At 40.9% G+C, this 22246-nt stretch overlaps 1 protein-coding gene and 2 long non-coding RNA genes across 3 annotated transcripts; all 3 read left to right on the forward strand.

The window, feature by feature from the left end:
* Nucleotides 1-2613: 2613 nt before the first annotated feature.
* LOC134548759 (uncharacterized) lies at nucleotides 2614-6898 on the forward strand. The gene is made up of 2 exons (XR_010079885.1): nucleotides 2614-2885; nucleotides 6787-6898. It is a non-coding gene; the product is annotated as an uncharacterized LOC134548759 (long non-coding RNA).
* Nucleotides 6899-6904: 6 nt separating this feature from the next.
* Nucleotides 6905-9184, forward strand: LOC134548764 (uncharacterized). Its single transcript, XR_010079886.1, has 2 exons — nucleotides 6905-8393; nucleotides 9144-9184. It is a non-coding gene; the product is annotated as an uncharacterized LOC134548764 (long non-coding RNA).
* Nucleotides 9185-11916: 2732 nt separating this feature from the next.
* Nucleotides 11917-21978, forward strand: LOC134548767 (epidermal retinol dehydrogenase 2-like). Its single transcript, XM_063393788.1, has 7 exons — nucleotides 11917-12053; nucleotides 15021-15364; nucleotides 17938-18069; nucleotides 19063-19162; nucleotides 19960-20104; nucleotides 20703-20828; nucleotides 21382-21978. The coding sequence occupies exons 2-7, from the start codon at nucleotides 15044-15046 to the stop codon at nucleotides 21473-21475; spliced, it is 918 nt and encodes a 305-aa protein (XP_063249858.1). The 5' UTR covers nucleotides 11917-12053; nucleotides 15021-15043; the 3' UTR covers nucleotides 21476-21978.
* The last annotated feature ends 268 nt before the right edge of the window (nucleotides 21979-22246 follow it).

A 22246-nucleotide genomic window follows, 5' to 3' on the forward strand; every position in this document is an offset into this window, starting at 1 on the left:
GGCTCCACTGGCAGGACTGACTGGTGTGCGCATTAGATCTGAAAACAAGGCATCACTGCTTTGAACTCAGCTGCTCAGGACAGTCAGCTGTTGGCTCAACTGTTCAAGGAGTCAAATGTCTTCCACTGTATACATTTTTCACTTAAGATTTCATGGTCATAGAAATTGAGCAGTAATATTAAAATTACACACAGAGGGAATTTCTCTACACTAGCATAAATATATCTAATTTAAAATGAGATTGTTTTGAGAATCATATAAACCTATTAAACCTGAAACCTCTGTACTGGACCAAACTTTGTTCATGCAATAGTCCGGTAATTTCCAGAAATATATAATGGCCATCACCTCTTCAAACATCCACTATTGTCTGAATTATGACACTCAGGAAGGTGTTTGTTCGTTTGTTTGTTTGTTTTTGTTGGTTTTTGTTTGGTTGGTTGGTTGTTTTTACTTATAGAGCCATCAGGAAATTATGTTGAGTGTTATAAAATTTTCTATGCAGCATGTTAAATAATTCAGAGGAAAAATTAGAAAGATGACCCAGTTTCAAAGTGGTTACAGTTCAATTTTCCACATGCAAAGCAAGTTTGCCAAACATGAAGTTTACAGGAAAGTATACAAAATAAAACCCAGCAGGTTTTGCTTTCTATCATACCTTATCACCATGATGGTAGAATAAATACCTGGCAGACAAAGCAACTTTTACAGGTGTCTTTCTGTAAAAGAAACAAAACCAACCAACCACACACCCAAACAAAACCAGCACGGCACTGAGTGAATTTTCTTGACCTCTTTACTTCCAAACCAAATTTCATTCACAATTCATTACATGCAGAAACAGTTCTGTGGTAGTTAGATACAGCAAAAACAGAACTGATGAAGAGATGCACAACACACAGCAAATTGTGGAAACACACCTCAATATTTGAACATTCAGCAAGATCTAGAAAGTATCTAAATCAGACATTATTTGTATGGGTTTGGAAAGAGTTCTGCCTGTGGCCAAGGTACTCCCATAATTTCCTGTGAGAGAAACTTTGCATTTTACAGTAATCCTTTAGTAAGTTACAATGGGTAACTTAGTTCATAGTTGGCATTATTCAGGCCAGTACCTTCCCAGGGCCAAGGAAAAGAAGTCAAGGAGCACAGGTGCCAGTATAACACTGCTGCTCTCCACTAGCTCCAGTTCTGCCCATGCAGCAGAAACTCTCTTATATTGCAGTCCTAGCCTACGTAAGCCTGGCTGGCAAAGCACGTTCCCATGTGCCTCACTATCCTAGCTTTGACCACTGTTGTTCCACCTCAGAGATGAGGCTTCTCTGTGGGAGCAGCTGGTGTGTGCGTCAGAGCTTCTCCTGTCCCTGCTTTCCAGATCTAACACAGAAAGAAGAAAGAAACAGACCCATGGGTCATTAACAACACATTCTCTGTTCTTACATCCCTCATGCTTAAGAGCTTCTCTGGCTTTGCTATATGGGGAACTGATCTGCTAGCAGCCTTTCCTAATCTTCTACACATTTCTGTGTCCTGACAGTCAAGTGTCTGGGCAACCTCCTCTGTGGAAAGTCTTTCCTTAGACATTCTCCAATGGGGAATGACTGAAGCATAGATACTACTTTGCTGTTGCAACTAGTAAGTAAAGGATTGATTTTTAAGCCTTAACGAGCTGTAATAAAAACAAAATTGAAGAGAATAGTTAAAGGTGGAAAGAATAAAAGTGGTCAGCTGGCTGAGTAGGAAGTACAGTAGAGTTTTTGGAGCGTTGAAGTTAGTAATGCACAAAAAGGGAGTGATGAGAAGAACTAAGAATCTGGGCATAAAAAGGTGTGTCCATGAGATACATCCAAATGTCAAAGAGGTGAAAATTGTGCGACTGATAGGATTACAATATGTAGTAAATATGGGTTGGCTAAGGTCCTCCTCTAGTGGAACTAGATAAGATTCTCCTAAAGGAGAGACTGTGATCTGTTTCTGACCCCAAAAGAGTTGAGGACAGCACACCAGCACCAAAGGAAAGGCTGTGGGGAAGATAAGGCAAGCCAGTAATTGTGGATGACTTGAGCTTTTAGCATCAAAGACATCCAGAAAAGAGATTCCAGACCTGGTGACACGAGAAGCAGGTCTGGTTGAAACACAGCCTGTAACACTGAAACCAACGAAAACATGAGCACAGGGTAGAAAGCCGCTCGCATGTTAAGGGCCCAGGTGTGTTTCATACCCATGGAAACGTCGTCACAGGGGCACACCTAAGCTCGAGGCCCAGAGAAAACATTTCGAGAGCCACGTTGTTGTATCAGGTGCCTATTGCTCTATCAGCCCTCGTTGCTCAAGTGCCACCATTGCGGCAACGGGGCCCATCGCCCTGAGGGACGGGGCCGAGCCGTGCCCGCCGTCCGATCCGGCAGGTGCCATTTTGTGGCACCACGGGCCCACACCGCTCCCGCGGCCCCCGCGGGGCTCCCTGCGGCCGCCCCCCGTCCCAGGAGGCTGCGAGCAGGGGCACGGCGGGGACCCGGACCCGGCCCCGCCGCCCCCGGGCCCCGCGGGCCGCCCCTGCCGCCGCCCCCGCCCGCACTACATTTCCCGGCAGCGCGGGGCGGGGACCGGCCGGGCCCGGCTGGGGCTGCTGGGAGGGCCGGTGCCTCGCCTCCTGGCTTTCCGGAGCGTCAGGAAGAGAAGGGTTGTTTGGGGTTTTTTATTGTAGGTGCAAGCCGAAAGGGGAAAGCTGCGCAGCCTAAAAAAGTATCAGCGCTTCCTCAGCCGCAGTGGGACCGGTAACGGCAGCGCCAGCCAGTGCGGGGGGCGGGCAGCGGCTCCGGCCGTGCCCAGGGGTTCCACGGGGGAAGCGGTTCCTTCCTCTGCAGGGCTGTGGCACTTCAGAGGTCGGGCTTTAAAATCCTTTATTTAATTTATGGTTTCTGTAATCACTTCGCAGGCATCCTGGAGTTTAACAGCTGTTGGGGGATCGTGGTGGCTCTGGGCTTGGACTCTTTGTGGGTGTTTGTTCCAAATGCCAAGTCAGGCCCTGTGAGGCTGGGGCTGTACACCACTGTACACCTCGCTAGGAAAGACCAGGAATGTGAGCTTGGCATCTGGGCCATCTCTTTGGCCCTACCTTCCTGAGCATTGTTTTGTTTCCCAGTGTTATGGCAGATGTAAAAAAGCAGTCTGTGAGGTTACATAAACATGCAAAACAAAACTGTACCACCAGTGTTTGGGAGTGCACACAACCAAATGCAGACAACGTGAAAATAAGAACAGAATCTTTAAAGCTCAGGTTTGGTTTTGGTTGCTTCTAACTGAAAACTGGTGCCTGAGCTGGCCTGTACATTTTCTTTGCTCAGAAAGTTGATCTCTTTTTCTTCAAGAACTATAAGTGACTTGTCAATTAAAAGAATTTTTTTTTTTTTTTAATGAGATCTCTGTTGAACATGATGGAAAGCTTTTTCCCACCTGCCTTACTGACCTTCCCTTCCTAATATATTTTTCAATCTCAGTTTTCAGATGTCTAGAAATTTTCCAATGGAGCTACATGTCCCCATATGGCAAATTTAAGCCCAGTGAGAAGAGGCTTACTTTTTTAGTTACTGTTGTTATATGTTGGGCATGATCCACAAATAAAAGATTCCATGGATCACAGCTGAAAATGCCACATGTAGGCAGATGTACATTGTATACCAATTCAGTGGTACCTTCAATAATTAATCATTCCTCTAATTGCACAATATAAATATTATGTGCCTATTCTCTAATGCCTACAAGGGCAGGTAAGTGAGATAAAACCCCAAGACTTTAATTATAGGTGTGTGACATACTAACATGTCACAAACCAAAACCATGCACCTTACATACAAAAGGTCTTTTTCCTAAGGGAAGGTTCACAGACATTATCCATAGATCAAAAGACATAAAAGCAACACTTCCATAATTATTCAGAAGCTGCTGAGGTACACAAGCATGTCAATTATATTTTCTCCATTTATCCATCGGGAACATTGAATGCAAAATTGTTTTCTGTGGCTTAGGAAGTCCCTGACTGAATGTGTCCATGTGCACTGAAAGAGCACTTGTTTGCTTTCTCTGTTCTTACACTGTTTGCTACATGTGTGATGCTAGCTGCATGAGGAGTAAAATACAAGGTTAAATAGATGTTTTGATTGACACAGTATGGCCGTTCTGCAATGAACAATGTTGCTGCCAGTGCTGTATAGGTATCAGTCGTGTCAGATCAGCTGTGTAATTTAACTTTCTGAAATGAACCTCTTCTTCCTTTAAACTGCTGCTCTGGGCAGTAAGACCATTCTCCACAATCACTTTGCAAAGTGTCCAATACTTACTGCATACATAAAAGACTGTTGAATCTCTGAAATGGGATTTCTAGTAGGCAATCACTAAAACCACTGGGTTTTAATACACTTTTTCATATGTATGTATTCATTTTATAATCAACCTGCATAAAATAATTGCAGTTTTCACTATGAAAGTCAGCATGATTTCCAGGACTAAGAGCGAAGAGGGAAAACACAGTTTATTTTCTTTCATTTACACCTTGACGATGACAGTCAGTTGTTATCACCTACTTGTTTATTGTGGGGAACTGAAGAATCATTCAGTTCATCCACACCATTTGAGATGTTATATTCCTCTATCACACCTCTCCCCTCTCAATTCTTCCAAGCTGTTGAAATGTCTCTTAGGCAAAAGCTATTGCAGAGTGTGACAGCCTGTTCACTCTTTGGCATACCTTCCAAGTTGTTTTAGATCTTTTCTGAGCTGGGAGTAGAAAGCAGGGGAACATGCAGTTCTCAGCATGGAAGATGTGGGTGCATGATGGATTCATTGTGGTGTGATTATTGCTTTATATTTTCTTATCCTTTCTTCCCTGAAAAACTATTCTGTCACTTTGCATGTTATTCTGATATACTTCCCAATGCTTTCCGAACCCTTTTCCTTCAGCGACCATTGATTTGTGTTTAAAAAGCAAGCAGTTTTCAGATTTTGTTTGAAACAAGATCCAGTCTAAAACTAGGTGGTCTTGTGGTCTTGTTTTCTTCAAGTGTAATTTTCAGGGAACAGGAAGGAGGCTGAGGAAGATAACGTTGGTGGAACTCTCTTTCAACCACAGGAAATTAAATGGGCAACAGTGAAGCATTTTAAAAACGGCTTTCTTTGGCTTTCAGCTATGGAATTAACATGTTACAGATTTCAAGTCTAGTACAGGCAAATATTTCAGAAATTAAGTGAGCAATAGTGAGAAATACAGACCTTTCAGAAAGTGTAAGGGACTTAATTTATATTCAGATATATGAGAAGTGACACTGTGAGTGCTCAGATAATATTCTGCATTCAAATGGAACAAAAATGGGGAAAAAAGTTCCATCTCTATAATACTGAGATTATTTCTTGGGTTTTCTGTAGGTGAGGTAGTAAGTGGTGTCTTGGGGAAAAAATCACAAAATCAAAATCTCCCATAGATATGCTGTCAGCTGTGGAAAAAAAAGTTTTAATTTTTTTCATTTCTGGTATAAAATACCATGAAAGATAAAGGACTACAAAAGCAGTGATACTTTTTTTCCTTGGGGTTAGCTGAGAGTAAAGATCTGCTGGACAGGTTTCCTTTCTTCACAAACTTCCTTGAGACTTTTTACCTCATACCACTTTGTGCTGCTGTGGCATCACATGCATCAACCTTTTGCTACCAACCAACATGAGGTTCAGTTTAATCCATCAATAGTCAGCTGCAGGCATTACAATCAGAGATGAAATGAGAAAACAGTGATATTTAAAATAGGAATCTTACATGTAATACTCAGATACAACAGTTTATTTTAGGGAAAATGTATTATTAACAAATGCGTTGTATACATTTCAAATGTGCAGGCAAATGGATGTAATGAAATCATCAAAGTGTAAATATAGTAATAAAATACAGTAGCAAAATATAGTATTACTTAAAAAAGGGTTGAGAAGTGTGACTACAAGAGCTGGACAGGATTTTTCCACCTATAGGATTTGAAATGTCTTTTTCTTATGCTCTTTAACTTTCTAAGCTACAGAGTACCACATAGGTCAATAGACTCACAAGACCTCCAAACCCTGAATACAAACCATCACCCTAGTTTAGATCAGAATTTTACATGCTGCAAACAGCAGTTTGCACAGCATGTCGTGTCACGTACCCTGCAGCACAAAAACGTAGCACTGAGGCACATCTAGAACACTGTGGATGTCAGGCCTGTAACTCTTAGAACTTCTTTTGGGGAGTTGTTCAACTTAAATATTAAGTGGACTAGTAAGTGGCCCACAGTAATCCAGATTTGTAGATGAGGGAGAGTGCATTTAAGTTTGAATCAAACCTGGCAAAGTAGAGGTGATTTAATCTCTGGTCCCTCAGAAATTAGCTGGATCACTCTGAAGGTTGCAGGTTAGAGGCTCTTTTGAAGTAACCAGTGGAACACAGTGAAACCTTGTCCAAGCCAGTACACTCCTGTAAATACTTCATGCTCAATGTTCATGAATTTATATGTTGTCTGAGAAAATAGTTTCACCAAAATATTTATGTGTGGATTTCCTCTGTAGCTGAAGACCCTAATAATTTAAAAATTGTAGAGAAAAGGGCAAGTTAAAACCCAAAAACAAAACGATGCTGTGATTTTGCATGTAACAGAGACTTGAGAGTTAATGTCATTGCAGCTGGCAGCTAAGTATGATATCATGGACATAAAAGTTAGCATAAAAATATCAGCAATTTTTCCTTTCATATCATTTTTTTCCAATTTGCAGGCCAACAATGCAGAGGAATGTATCAGCCTTTATTTTCTTCACAGACATTAGCAGCATTATCTCAACTTCTGAGAAATACACAGCAAGCCAAAATCAACCATCACGAGACATGCAAGTATATTCTGGCATACTCAGTTTTACTGTGGGACAGAGGGTACTTTCTGCCTTACTGAGAGGCACTTACATGAGAATAGGCAAAAATCCTGGTAATTAATCACATCAGCAGATACCCTAGAAAGTATGGTGCAGAGCTGGAAACTCCCATCACCTTTAGGCCCGTAAAAAACAAAGAAACACAGGAGCAAAGGAGCAATTTTTTTCATGGTAGCCTACAGGTTTAAAGATACAGAATGAAGCTGAACACCTGAGAGAATTAGTGGCCACACTCTACAGAGTGCATTAGAATACACTAGAAACTCTGCACCACACTCTCCCCAGGCTGTTTAACATCTAAAACAAGAGAAAAAACAACAGAATTGAAAAGAAGGAAAAGCGGAGAAATGAAGATTAGGTCTGGCACAGACCCATTATTCATTTCCTTCTCCCCCTATCATTTATCTTCACTTCTAGCCCCCAGTTGTTATGTAAGGCTGCCCTGGCTTTCCATCAGGGCACAGATCTGCAAGCCCAGATGAGATATTCATGACTGCCACACTTGGAGTCTTCCCTCCAGCACATGGAGGTTTAAATTAGTTCTTTGGTTATACCCTGCTGTTTCCAGTCTGTGTTCTCCTCCAATCCCTACTTATTCCTGTACTAGAACACACTCTCCAACCCACTGCTTTCATATATATTCTATTAATAAATTAAAACCTTGCTAACTTTTCTTTCTGTTAACTGCATATCAGCCTTGCTGCCTCATTTTCCAGACCTCCAACCTTTTTTTCTGGTTTTGCTTCCCTGCTGTGTCTCTAATTTTTCCAGGTCAGAAACCTTGCATTACTCTTTATTAGGAAGCATTTTTTCCAAGTCCCAAATGGTAAGAAACTGCCTCACCCTCTTTACTTTTCAGTGAGAATTATGAATTACCTTTTTATTTCTCAACTTCTCCCTTTAAATCCATCCTGACAGCCTGTACATCATAAATGATGTTTTAGCCCAGACTCCTCCAGTAACTATTCACAAATACTTTTTTTTTTTTATGAAGAAGGGAGAAAAATCTTTTGTGGGTCACTTCCTCCTGCAGTACAGGCAGGTACTCTAGTAAGTGAGCATGCTAATAAGAACATACCATGGGCACATAGGGGAGCATGCAAAAGCTCTGACAAAGAGCTGCATAGCAGTGGTCTCTTTGCAGCCGATTGTGGCAGCTGACTGACTATCTGTGTTTATTATGCATCGAAGTTACAGCTTATACATTGGCGAATAAAATCTTAGTGTGGGATCAGAAAACACACTGCTGAACAAAGCTGATTTGTAACAGCTCTTGGACACATACTTAATATTTGAGCATATGCTGTAACATTTCTGCCTCACACTAGAATGCACTTTTTTTTTTTTCCATTCATCTCGCTGTTCTGAATAAAGTGGGTTAACTCTGGAGGCAGATGGGAGCTCAGCCAATGCTGCCTGATTACCAGACTGATACAACAGGCATTCCTGTACGGGTAAAGAACATAATTTCACACCCTGTGTATAATACTACTAACACTGCCGCGGCTAGAGGCAAGAGCACTCATACCACACTTTCTTATAGCATTGGAACCCAAATTAAGTTAGCCTTGTTTTGCAAGCTTTCACTTCTCTTGCCACACATTCCTCTGCGCTGTGTGAACATACGATGAGTTGCATCACAGAGCTGGCCTGTATCAACACATTTTCTTGTTCTGATGAGGTTACTGCTGAAAATGCTTGGGGAATTAAAAATCTATCAGGTCCTGACATTGGAAATATATCTTAACAGGCAGTGAACTATGGGACCTGAGCATCCAGTGGCTAAGTTGTGGTGATATTTAGTGCTGTCATATTCCTCTTCCAGTGAGAATTTGTCCCTCTCCTAATGTTTGAGGAACACGAAAGATGCTGGTTATATTTGCTGTGTGGTTCATAAGCTTTGAACAGATGTTAATGCAGCACATCTCACCCCCTCACCCTCACTAAAGAGGAATTGGCACTTTTCCCAGAATGAATGGGGCACCAGTGGGTAATAACTCGTCACTTCTACAATTTCTGTATTTTCAAATTTGCTAATAGAGGGAACTAGAATTCCATAAACCTCCGTTAAATGGTAAATACTGCTCAAAGGAAATGTGCATAGTAAATGAAAATTCAAAATATCATTTAGTCTTCTGTGTTCAGGATAATAATCCTTTTTCTTGACTGGAATCTCCTTTGCCCCAACTGTTGTTCTTCTGCAGGAATAAAATAGTAAAAGTCAATTTTGAGGAACTCTGGCAAAGTAGCGTCTGCCCTGTTTCCTTCAGAGGCAACACAGGAGACATCTGACTTCTATGAGCAAGACACTAGGGTTTCTATGAAGACTCACTGCTCTCTTAGAAGTTGCAATATGTGACTAAGGAGAAGTTTGTGTAGGCTGCAATTGCAGTGACATACCTACAATTGCTAAAGCAGCTGATACTGGCAATGAAAACTTACCACAGAATTATGGAATACCCTGAGTTGGAAGGGACCCATCAGGATCATCAAGTCCAACTCTTGGCCCTGCACAGGACACTTCAAGAGTCACACCATGTGCCTGAGAGCATTGTCCAAACGCTTCTTGAGCTTAGTGCTCTAACCATTTCCTGGGGAGTCTGTTCCAGTGTTCAGCCACTGTCTGGGTGAAAACTCTTTTCCTGAGATCCAACCTAAACCTCTCCTGACTCAGGTTCATGCTGTTTCCTTGAATCGTGATGAGAGTGAAGAGACAAGTGTCTGCCCCTCTGCCCCTTGTGAAGATGTTGAAGAGTGCAATGAAGTAATTTTAAAATTCTACACTAAGCATTCAAATAAAGCAGAAAGATCAAACTGTTTACAAGCATATTACACTATTCCACTTCAACAGCTGGGGTACATGGCGGATAACTGATGCTTTAATATAAAAATATTTATTGCCATTTGAGTGTTCTGATAGAAAAAAAAATCATATGAGACCTTTAAGAGAATATGGCTCTAACAGCATGACAGGATATTCTTGTTTGGTTTTTTACTCTAAAGTGAGGATGACTGTGCTAATCACCATGCGATTGCATTTATCCAGCTTAGACCAACCTTAACTATCCATTTGGTTTATCCATGCTTCTTGTGACACATCTATAATTAAGTGGTGGTGAAGTCAGGTGAATGTAATAAAACATCTACCACAGATTCACATGAAGCATAAACAGCACTCTAGTGTGCTACTGGATACACTGTTCCAGCAGAGGTGCCAATATCTAGCCAACAACAGATGCCAAGCATTTTCTTGAAGTTAAAGTAGGCCAAAACACAATACAGCCCTCAGTAAAAAAGGCTGCAGACTAGCAGTACACTTACACGGCGTAAGTACTACAGACAAGCAGAAGTGACAGCACTCATAAAGTTTCTCAAACATGTTCTTATGACTTGAATGACCTTGGGTTCCTTTGAAGACATCCAGTGGGATGTTACACAAAACAAACAAACACCAGTCCCAATTCTGCACTCCTGGAATTCTGACAGCACTCAAAAATCAGTCCAAAAGTAACATGTGGCAAGAGGGAGGTATCCTCATCTGATACAAATTAGAGTAGTTCCAATTCTAGACTGGAATCAAGAGTAATGATTCCACTTGTGTCTTCTCTGACACAAACTGTGAAAGATGCTAATCTGGAAGTCTTCTAAAAATGGTTTCTCTACAAACTAGTTTTAGTCTTTCGTAATGTAGACTAGTAAAGTGAAGCGATGTGGTGAATTTTGTTTCAGCAAGTTTTATTCATCAAGTTTCTTACATGCCCAAAATCTTCATACAGAGTGGGGAAAGGGGATGTGTCTCCCACCTTCTAGCCTCCAGCTCCAATCACAAGGTCATTCTCAATGTTAAATGCTATTAATTTCAAAGTATTAGTGCAAGGCACATACTTAAATCTTTTTAAAATTAAATAATTAGGGTGGGCTTTTTACACTTTCTTGTTTTAAGGGAGCCACTTTAAGCAATACAATCCACAAAAAGAAAGCAGCAGCCACTGTCACTGTTTGATTATCATTAGCCTCCTGAATGTACTGCTTTATTACAATAATACTGGAGAGCAGGCATATTAACAATCATGATCATGATTTGCCAAGCAAATGCCTTCAGTCATATTTTATCTGGTGGTGCTAAGCATTCTGTCATCATACAAACTTTCCTTGAAGTTGTGAATGTTCAACAACTTAGTTTCAGAGTTCTGCTGCCTAAGGATGAGCATATGGTTAGAAAAACCCTCCAAAACACTGCAGCCCTAAGGGACTTGTGTATATATAGCAGTAAATGAAGAACATTTCACTGAATTAGCAAACCCAAGACTCCAGTCTGAGTACAGCCAGAACACATTTTTTAAGCTGAAGTGTCGTTTATTCCCTCAAAAGAATGCCACCCTGAAAGGGTCCTGCTCCCTCTGGGTGAAACCCCTTCCAGCAGCATGGCTTCACACAGGCCAGGTGACCTCTTCACATCAACCACGCCGTCAGGTGCAGGTCTCAGCACGGAGCGATAACCACCTCGTGTGTATAAATACTTTCTTTAAAACAAAACAAAAAACCACAACCCAACAGACGACAACAACAAAAACCCAGGGAAAGTGCGGAGGAGTTCGGGAGTTTTCCCGAGGGCCTCTGCCCAACAAACTGCTCCGTCCTTTGAGCTTTTGACCCTGCTCCGGCCTCAGCGAGGAGCCCACGGGGCTAAGCGTCCTCACGGCCGCCCGGGGCCGCAGCTCTCTCTCCTTCCCGGGAGGACCCTGCAGCTCCGTGCCGGGCCCGCTCCCCGCCCGGCGGAATCCCAGCCCGGGGGCTCCGGGCGGAGCGCAGACAGCGCCGCAGCCCCGGCCCGGCGTTCTGCCGCTGCGGAGCGGACACCGGCACTGCCATGCCGTGCCCTGCTATGCCCTGCCATGCCCTGCCCTGCCCTGCCGTGCCATACCCTCCCGTCCCGCCCCCGAGCATCCGCTCAGCCCCGCGCCGGGGCGGGCTGCCTGATAAAGGCAGGGCTGCTCCGCTCCGCCCTGCTGTGCTCCCTGCTCCCTTCGCACCGCTCTCGCACCGGCCCGGAGCCGCTGCGCCACGCCGGGAGGCGGAGGTGCCCTGTCTGTCCTTCAGGCCGGCAGGCGAAGGTACCCGCTGTTCTGGGGCTCCGGGGACCGGGGCGGGGTGTGCGGGAGCGCGGTGCGAGGATCGAGGCCCGCGGGCAGCGGCGGGCGGCGCGTCCTGGGGAGGCGGCCTGAGGGGGCGGTGAGCCGGGCATGCAGCTGAGCGCTGCTCCGGGGGGTTCTTGTGATGCTGTTTGGGTTGGTAGACGCGCTGTGCCAAGTGAGAGATTATCCAGCATCCTCCGGGGGCTGAGGAAATTCACTGCTACACTTGGACAGCCTTGGCTACAGGACTACTACTTTTTTGTGGGCACGCAACTCTCCCGGTACAGTGAGAAAAATTCATCCTTGCCCAACGCTGCTCAGGTGATTGCGTGATCAACCTTTAGTCCTGCGCCTAGCAAAGGTGGTGTGCTGCCAGCCTCAGCCTTGCCCTTGTGAGTCGTGAGCAGCGATGGTCTTTAGGACCCTGCCAGATGTGCCAGAGCCTGGCGGTGGTGAGCGTTGGCACACGTACCAACAGGCCTTTGCTGGCCAAGTTATCGGCACTTCAGATCTGTCTGATAAAACACTGTAGAACTGTCTGGTACTTCTGAACCGCATAAAAGCCCTCCACACTTGTGTCTGTGTGGACATGAGCATACTAAAAAAGAATACCAGGCATCGAAAGTAATCTGAGATGTTACATGTGCCAAAGGCCCCCTTGGTTAACTGACCTGTAAATACATCCCTGCTCACTTTAGTTGAAAAGCCAAAATCCGCCAAGTGAGTGGCAAATTTCACTGTCTGTATGGATATGCTTGGTTACAGTAGCTGGTGTAATTAGCAATACTAATGCATTGAGTGAGAATAGAGGCCCAGTCAAATCTGGGTTAGGGGAGAGATGTGTCCATGAAATTAAACATCTCATTGAAGGATGCAGAGTTGGTCTTCTAACAGGAAGTCTCATATGGTCTGTATGCATAAGCAATTCTACTTCATTAAGTGAAATTCATACTTTTTTGAAAAATCTAATGTGTCTCTGACCTATACAAGCCTAATATTATGAATATTTTACTTAAAGAATTACCGTCATAAATTTTAAACTGAGTTTAGGTCAAACTGTGTATTGCCTCTGAAGGCAATTGCCTCACTTGATTTTCCATAGGGATTAAATTTAACATCCTTATCTATGCCAGAGACACCCATCTTCTTTCATGCAAATAGAGGGGTTTATGTTAAGTGCATTAAATTAGTGCAATCAAGTTAAATTCAGTAACTGCATTAATTTTAAAGACTTGTTGCATCTGTTTTAGGTTCAACAAAGAACTTCTGCTTCCAAAAACTTGCACTTTTTTGTGTACATGAAATTTAATAACATTTTTCCTTCATAACTATTTTTGCTTAGAATTGTAATAGCTCTATAGGTAAGAGAGCCTATTGCAGGAAATTCCAATATTGGCTCTAGAAAAATGTTCCAATGCTGTTTTAATATTTGTTTCATTTCTTACTGCTGTTACTGCCTGTGTGCACATTTTGTCACATTTTAATGAGAATGAAGAATAGAAAGTACTCAATAGAAAGCATTCACCCCATGACTTTGCCAGAAAGAACTTGTTTTTCTACCCGCTATGTCTTTGACAAATGTTTTTCTGTTATCAGAACAGTTCTTAGATGTCTCAATGTTTCTGCCACAAAACTTTCTGAAATAACTAGCTCTGCTGTAGCAGAGGCCAGTTTCTTTTCGAGAGCAGCCTAGTTTCCCGTGTAGAAAACCTGAGGCTCGTGGTAACACGTGTATGTTCACATGCTGAATTTAATGAACTTTGCTCAGAGTAGCAGAGACCTAAGTGACTTATCTGCTGGCACTTGTCAAACATGATTACCTATACACATAGATAGCAAAGTTAACTAAGAGATGTAATCAGTCTGGGCATGTAGTGCTAAAGGTTGAAGTGTAAGTGCCAGCGTGCTCTACCTTTAGCTGAGAAAGGAGGTGTTATTGCTTCATAGTGTTGTTAGTCAAGGATTAAAAATATTTTTGACCAAGGAGAATTTCTTGCACAGCTTTTGTATACTGGGAAATACAATAACATTCTTCCAAGGATTTAAAGGCCTGGTTAGTGTCAGCATTACTGGGATGTGTACAGATTGTGAGGTTAAACACACACCTGAGATGGTATGATTCAAGCCCTTGACATTTGCTTAATGCAGGGAGGTGAAGGGAAGAAACTCAGTTTTGCAGTGCTTTCTTAAAGAACGGTGTTCAACTGCAAAAGCAGGCCCTCCTCAATAATGGTAGTATAACTAGCTGAAAAGTCAGTAGTGACAGTTATTTACCTAGTGTGCCTTGGAGATTTATAAGCATATTTATAAGCTCCTTATGCTCATGTTTTTTCAGTGCAATCGTGACTGTGACTTGTTCTGCATATGATTTCATGGTGACAAGGAGTGCCTACAAAACAAAAAAGTTGTGGTCTGAAAAGCAGAATTTTTCCTGACCTATAGTAGTAGTTTGTGAGCACTAAAGTTCTTTGATCAAATCACAAGTTTTGATTTGTAATTGTCATGCATTTCTGTTTAAGATGTTCAGTGGGCAGATTTTTATTAGAACTAGTATCTATTTATTTATTATAGATTTTTGTCCACATTCTGTCAGAACAGAGAATGAAACCCATGGCGTGAGGGCTGAGGAATTTCTAAAGCAGATGAGTGCAGGTGTTCCCTGCTGCTGCTGAATGGTAAATGAGTTGTATACTGCATTGTGGAGGAAAGTGGAAGCAACTTGAAGATGAGAAAGAAACAGGACAAATTAGAAATGGATTAGAAATGCAGGTGTAAGCCTACTTTTTTTTTTTTTTTTTTTTTTTTTTTTTTTTTTTTTTTTTAACAACATTCAAAAGCAGCTACAGAAAATATTTAGAATGGATCTGAAAATGTTTTTATAATGTTGATGTTGGCGTTTTCTCTATGGTTTACCTTATCTGGTAAATGTTTTGGGTTTTTTATCAGGTATCTGAAGAAATAGCCTGAAGATGAACTTCTTCCTGGAAACATTAAAATTCATTGTACTTTTTATTTATTACTCACTGGAGTCACTGGTGTTCTTGGTTGTTCCTGTACGGAAGAAGAATGTTAGTGGTGAAATTGTATTAATAACAGGTGCAGGAAGTGGCATTGGAAGACTCTTAGCAATTAAGTTTGCCAGCCTTGGAGCCACGGTGGTCCTCTGGGATATTAATCAAGAGGGGCTCAACTGTGCAGTTAGACTGGCCAGAGAAAATGGAGCAGGAAGAGTACACTCGTACATCTGTGACTGTAGCAAAAGACAGGATGTCTACAGAGTAGCTGACCAGGTAAAGTATCTTATTTGTGGCTTTGACGTTATTCTAAGAAGAGTGCAAGCATGGATGTAAGATGCACAAATAAGTTTTCTTGTGGATTCAAAAATAATTCATTCTGAATGTATTGTACTTCCTATCTGTTTCAAGAATTCTGTTTTTTAGAGTTGACTTGTGTTTCTCTATTCCTTAAAAAATAAAAAGAGCCAGCTCTCTTTTTCAGTAGTTCATTTTAAGTGGGTAGCTTGTCATTCATTCATTCAATTACTGAGCGGGCACTTAATCGTGAAGTGCGGAAAATCAATTTATTGAAGCTAAAGCAGTATTTCAAGTTCTGGCAGCCTTTTACCAAAAGACCATACATTGTAAAAAGGATTAACTGCTTAGGCAATTTTCAAATCATTCCATTGCTGTGAAGAGATTTTTGCAGATTTCCTTTATCTGAATTAATAAATGTATCTTGATGTCTTAAATATTTCTTTCTTTCATTTCAGAAGAGCTTTGTAAACATAGCATGTGGTTAGATATTTGGGGCAGACTAGCAGTACTGCCAAAAGCTAAAATCGCTAAACAGTTTGAAGTGTAAGAACCTGTTCTCCTTCGCTTAAGATTTGCTAAACTGAACTGTTGAACTAAGAGGTTTCCACAGTGAGTGTTGCCTGGGGATGAATTTTTCAAAAAAAAAAAATCTCAGCTATCTGCAGGAACATCTGTTGGCTGAAATAATGTTTTGGTGCTCTTTAAGAAGCTCTAGCCTTCTGTCTTTTTCTATCTGTGCAAAAATTGAAGCTTTGACAAGCTTTCTGACGTGTGAAGCTTGTGCATGAATTGCAGCTTGTTAGAGGTTGGTGCTGTTGGTTTTATATTCCAGTAGTGCTGATCAGCCTTGGTCCCCCTTGCAGTTCTGTTACACCAGCTGAGCTGGACATCCGCTGTCCTTGCACAAAAGTGGCATGTCTCTCCACAGGCCTGTAGCTGTGCTTGCTGCTGAACTGGGAGAACTGGGGGAGGAGTATTGTGATGGATACTGGAATGAAGCAGATGAAGATGAACCTTTAGTTTTGAGGATTTAAATTGATGGCTAGCACTCTGGGCCCATATAGAAAAGCAGTGGCTGAGCCATGCTGGCCAAATTTGAAGAAGAGAATAGGGTGTAGATCTGTGCGATGTGGGTTCAGGATGATGAAAAGAGCTAGGCAAGAGCAAAGAAGTTGTAGTAGGGTCCAGTGCATGGTCCCTCACTTATAACCAACCTTCTGTCAGCAGTTTACCAACTGTCTGATTCACTAATAATCCTCATGCTGATCTGCATAGAAGAAAACAACCTACTACCATTATTTCAGAAATGGCACGTCCTCCTGATGATGTAGAATGATCCAGTCTTACCAGCTACAAAAAGACTTTAGTGTTAGGTGGTGCTCGGTGCTACTGTTTACTTCCTGCAGCGTAGTAGACTTTGGTTCTTAGTGTACAGCATCAGCCTTTGCAAGATACAGCAGCATGGTTCCAGGTCCTTTTTCCCCTTCTGATGACTCAGCTTTATGCAGACTTGGAGTTTTGCAAGACTGTGGTGAACTCAATTCATGCTGTCAGGGCAGGATGTGTTTGCAAACTTTGCTCCCAATGAAACAGTCTTAAAGCCAAAATAAAATGTATGAGAACCTTTGTTATGTGCTTCATCAGCCACACAGATACAACATGAAAAAGTTACTTTGATAGAAGGAAACTCAAAGGCTCTGGATGTATCAGGTCGTTGTTTCTTTTCTGTACCAACAGGATGAAGGACAGCTTTTTGGCTATTAAAACCTATAGCTTAAAATTTATTTCTAATGTCCCTAGTCCAGAAGTACCCAACTCCTGTAGCTTAGTTAAAAAAAATAGACAAGATCGGAGGAAGCTTAAGGAAGGTCAGGAAGTTAAGCTAGAGTAAAGGATAGGTGATAAATTACTCCGATTCTTCACTGTTGTACCCATTTCATTTTTCCCAGATAGCTCAGATCAATGACCTATTCTTCAAATTCTTTATTAAATATTTTCATTCTCCTTTGGAGAGCTGACACAATATCTTGCTATCAGCTGGCCTACAGTTCTCTCAAATGAGTCTCTTCATGAGTGTTCTCAGTCTGGAGCTAAAATGAAAATTATACTTCCTCTTACTGAATTAAATGTATAGGTATTATTTCTTAGCCAACTTAATTTCTGGGGTAGAGTGTACCAGATTCTAGTCCAGAATTACTCTTTAGTTTTAAGATGTGTTTCCTGTAGCAGAATATTTGTTGTATTAGTTACGCTTTCTGCATTAAAGACTTATTTGGAACATTTGTCCTCTGAAACAGAGGTGCTGAAAGCAGAAGCTTATGTGGAGCTGTTGGGCTCCACAAATCTGAAGAAAATCCATTTGAGAGATCACCTTTAAAAAGGCATCAGGTGAGATGTGTGCACTGTGCAAGAGCCTGAGGTGTTTGGATCCATAACAAGCATAAGTTCAACATAGTTAAATGTGTAATATATCTTAAGTTTTCATGTTAAAGAATGAAAAAAGAATGTTTTGTATTTATTGCACACTATCTTGATGCTTTTTGTTTTAGGTTAAAAAAGAAGTTGGCGATGTCAGCATTCTAATCAACAATGCTGGTATTGTAATTGGGAAAAGATTCCTTGATTCTCCAGATTCACTTCTGGAAAAAACCATGGAAGTGAACACAATGGCACACTTCTGGGTAACACCTGTATTTTGCATATACATACTAAGACATCCTTTGAACATGCTTTCAGTGTTAGTTTTGCCTTTTGGAACTGAGGAAAACATACAAGGATATAGAGCTCTTTGGAAGTTCATTCAGAAATTATACAAGAAATTACTTATTTTGCTCTGGAATCTGTAAAATTTTAAAAAAAGCGTGGAAGAAAGGATCCTTTGGGAATCTCTAGGTGGAAGGCAGGTGGAAGCACTTCACATTTAGAAATTCTCTTAAGAACTGAAGTCCACCATCTGATAAAATCTGAGGCTAGTCATATGCTATAGTCTCATTATTAACTGCCATGAAGCAGGCCCACCCTAATAGCTGCTGCCTCTAGTAACAGAGAAGTGTTCAATTCTACTTCAGTTCTTCAGTTCTGTTAGTGTTCTAGTTGTTCTGTGGCTGTGATAATTTCAATAAGAAACACTGCATGTACTGATAATCCTCTTATAATAGTAAGTGCAACTTCTGTCCAGAATGAGTAACCTCATGTACTTTTTCTTCCTTTCAGTGAAGGCAGGTCACCTATATCGTGCTTCTGTCATAAAGAATTGTAAAAAAAAATTCAATCATGTTTCAGTTTATTTAGAAACAAATTTATTCACAAAGATTTAATGAATTTAATAGAAGGAAAACATGAAGTTAAAATATTTGCTATTTCACAAAATTTGCAGTGAGCACTTAATTCTCATTTGAAAGAAACCTCATGACTAGATTAAGCTATATATTTACCTTTCATCAAGTTACCATCTGTCTTTGGTAGTATGGTAGGGTGGGAACTCCTCACATTGTTGAAGGTTTGTGTTCAAACAACAAGCTCCACATACATACACACATCCTTTCCATAATAGAAGGGGCAAAGCTTATTTAAACTTGGGAGAATTGCTCTAAAACCAACCAACACCTTCAAAATGTTATGGCATGTAGCTTACTTAGTGAAATGTTACATTGCAACTCTGATTTTCTTTGCAGACTTACAAAGCCTTCCTCCCAGCAATGATTGCCTCTAACCATGGACACTTGGTTAGCATTTCAAGCTGTGCAGGCCTGTGTGGAAGCAATCAGGTTTCAGGTAGTGCATTAAAGCTAATATTAATTGAGGTAATTAGTTTGATTTTAAACTCTGCAGTCAATATCCCTGGAGGGAGGAGGAACCAAACTGATTTTGAGATTCTGGGTCTTTCTATATAGTTAAAGCAAGTAGTCAGACTTTCAAAACAGCTGACCTTAAGTAGACCATTTCTTCACAAAGCTTTTTCCAGAAGCTCAGCAAGGCTGTGAAACAGGTTTTTCTGCCAGGGTGCAGAAGGATCTAGAAGCCACTTAGAACTTTGGAAGCTGAGAACCTCAGTGTTGTTAAAATTTACTTGCAGGTTTCTGGTAGGGAAGAGGCCACTTTAGATTTAGAGGAAGATCAGAAGGCATTTCTGGAACATGTATACAGAGAGGGAGAAATATGAAATGAGGTGACATAGCAGTAAAAGAGATCTAGCTCCAAGGGAGTGATAATAAGTACAAACTGAGTTTCAAGTTGAAACCACATTAGAGAGTCTTTACAATGTGAATTTGAGGCATAATAAGTGAGTGCATGGATTTAAAGAAAAAATGGTATGAAAAAATAATTTCATTTACCATTGTTCGTTAGAGAGTGAAAAAGTGCTAGCAGGGATTTAATGAGAAACCCTATGTCTGCCAGTCTAGAACAACAGTTCATTTAGGAGAGGAAAGAAAGGGAGTGAATCACATCAAAAGCCATTTTTAACCTAATCCTGAACCATTCCTATTCTGATGTGAAGTGGTTAATGTTAGACAGTAAAGTTTTATTTGTAAATTTAAATATTTAATTGCAATTAATGTTTTATTTTACAGATTATTGTGCAAGTAAATTTGCAGCAATTGGTTTTGCAGAGTCAATTGATGCAGAGATGAGAGTTCTGAGAAAGACTGGTGTTAAAACCACAATTGTGTGTCCTTTCGTCATAAACACAGGAATGTTTGATGGTGTTAAATCTAAGTGAGTAAACTGTTGTGAGGTTTTTATGAAAGTCGCATTTTTAGCATGTTATACACCCCTATTTCCTTTATGAAAATCATGAGCCAGGCTTTTTTCTGCTTGTATAATTTTTAGGGCTTCTGATGGGTGTTAACAGTGCTTTCCAGTGGCTGGGCAACTCAAAAGGCCTAGGTACCTTACTGTTCACTTAAGCTGGAATATTGGTGTCCTTTCCTCTGCAGAAGCCAAATATGTCCATTTTTCCAAAGCTGCATTTGTCCTCTCTGGTTTCTAAACCCTCTTTCTCCTCCTGAAATTGATAGCAGAGCTTTTCTCAGTATGCATGTAAAATGACAAAGTTTAGGAGCCAAATAAAAGTCTGGTGTGTCTTAATATGAGGTCTCTGATTTTGTCTCATGGGAGGTCATACTGGGGGAAAATAACAATGTCCACTCAATCTAACGTAATGAAGATTCTGTTGTTCGTAGGACTTGTTTTTTATTTCTTATTTATTTATTTATTTATTATTTTAGTGGAATAAGGTAAAATTGAGACTTCTTTGAATAAAATGTTAATCTAAAGCAATTTGCATTATAGCAATAAATATTTTCTTTTTCAGGTGGCCACATGTGCTTCCTAATCTGGATCCAGAGTATGTGGCTGACAGGATAATCAGCGCGGTTCGGCAGAACCAAGAAGTGTTGTTTATACCACGCATGGTTTATGTTTTGTACTTTTTGAAAAGGTAATTTATGTTTCTTTTCCCGTCTCTCTTTTTTTGTCCAGGGATGCTTAAAGTATAAAAGAGGCTTCTACTTATTGGTGTGAATTTTCATTAAGTTATGCACATTTTTGGAAGGGTTTTTTTGTTTGTTTCTATGGGTTCATTCTACCCTTAAGCCACAGAACAATGACAGAAGCGTCTAACTGTGCCTTGCTGACTCCATTGGGGTGCAGTTTTACTGGGGGCTGTAAAGATTGGGCTTGCTTCTCCATAACTGCATGTCAGAGAATTATTGGTTGGAAAAGACCTCTAAGATCACTGAGTCCAACTGTGAACCCATCTGGTGTCTTGCTCCAGCATTTAGGCACTTTCGACTCTGTGGCAAGCCAGGTTGGAATACTGATCTGTCTAATAACTCAGGCTGCCAAATGAGTGTAAAGGATATTTTGAGAGCACCAGTGAGTCTGTATTCTAAAGAGTATACTGCCTTTGCCAGTATTAGCCAGGTTAAAGTAATTCTGTGATAAAACTGCACAACGCTTCTGACGTCTGTTTCCATGTCCCTACCTTACAGCTTCCTACCAGTGAAAGCATCTCTTCTCCTTTTCGACTACTTTGCAAGCAGAGATTTCATGAATACCTTCACAGGTCGACCAAAGAAGGAGTGAAAAAGCACAAAATTCAGAGACTAGCAGCTCCAAAGTGGATGTTGTTAAAGGTGGTAGTGGGAAAAGTTCTCTTCACTAGCAGCTGTGAACTTTGGGTGCCTCATTTCTCTGTAGTAACAAGATTTTTAAGACTTGCTTTTTAACTGACTCCTAATCAACAGCTTTCATCTGAACTATTTTTTTTAGTCCAGTGAATTGTTTTCACCACACTATGAAAATACATCAATTGAATTTAGTTGCTTTGGTTTATAATGCCTTAAATGTGATCCTGCATCACAAACCAGTAATTGGCAACTTTAGGGGGTAGACCAAGAAACCACATGTATTTAGCAGGTAGCCAGAAAAGCCTCCAGTGGATCTGACTTCTTGCTGCCATTCAGGGAACCATGAGGATGGGCTGTACTGCTGGTGCCTTTAGTATTCCCTGGTAAGCTGAAGAATTCAAGAATTTCCTCAAACAACAGATTCTAACTCTTACAAATAAAAGTGTTGTGAAATAAAAATATGTACTGTGTTGGTAAGAAAACCAATTACATTTATTAATTTTTGAAGGTGTGATATCTCAACTCACAGATAACAATGGATGTTGGGGCAGGGACAGGGAAGGTTATGCAAATTAAGCATTTGTGCTGCTACTTTGTGCCTAATTTATTTTAAAAGCAAATTTATTTTAAATGCAGGGACAGGGAAGGTTATGCAAATTAAGCATTTGTGCTGCTACTTTGTGCCTAATTTATTTTAAAAGCTAATACCATGACTGCAACTTTGTAA

Source organism: Prinia subflava, chromosome 1 (genome assembly GCF_021018805.1).
Source record: "Prinia subflava isolate CZ2003 ecotype Zambia chromosome 1, Cam_Psub_1.2, whole genome shotgun sequence".
Classification (NCBI taxonomy): domain Eukaryota; kingdom Metazoa; phylum Chordata; class Aves; order Passeriformes; family Cisticolidae; genus Prinia; species Prinia subflava.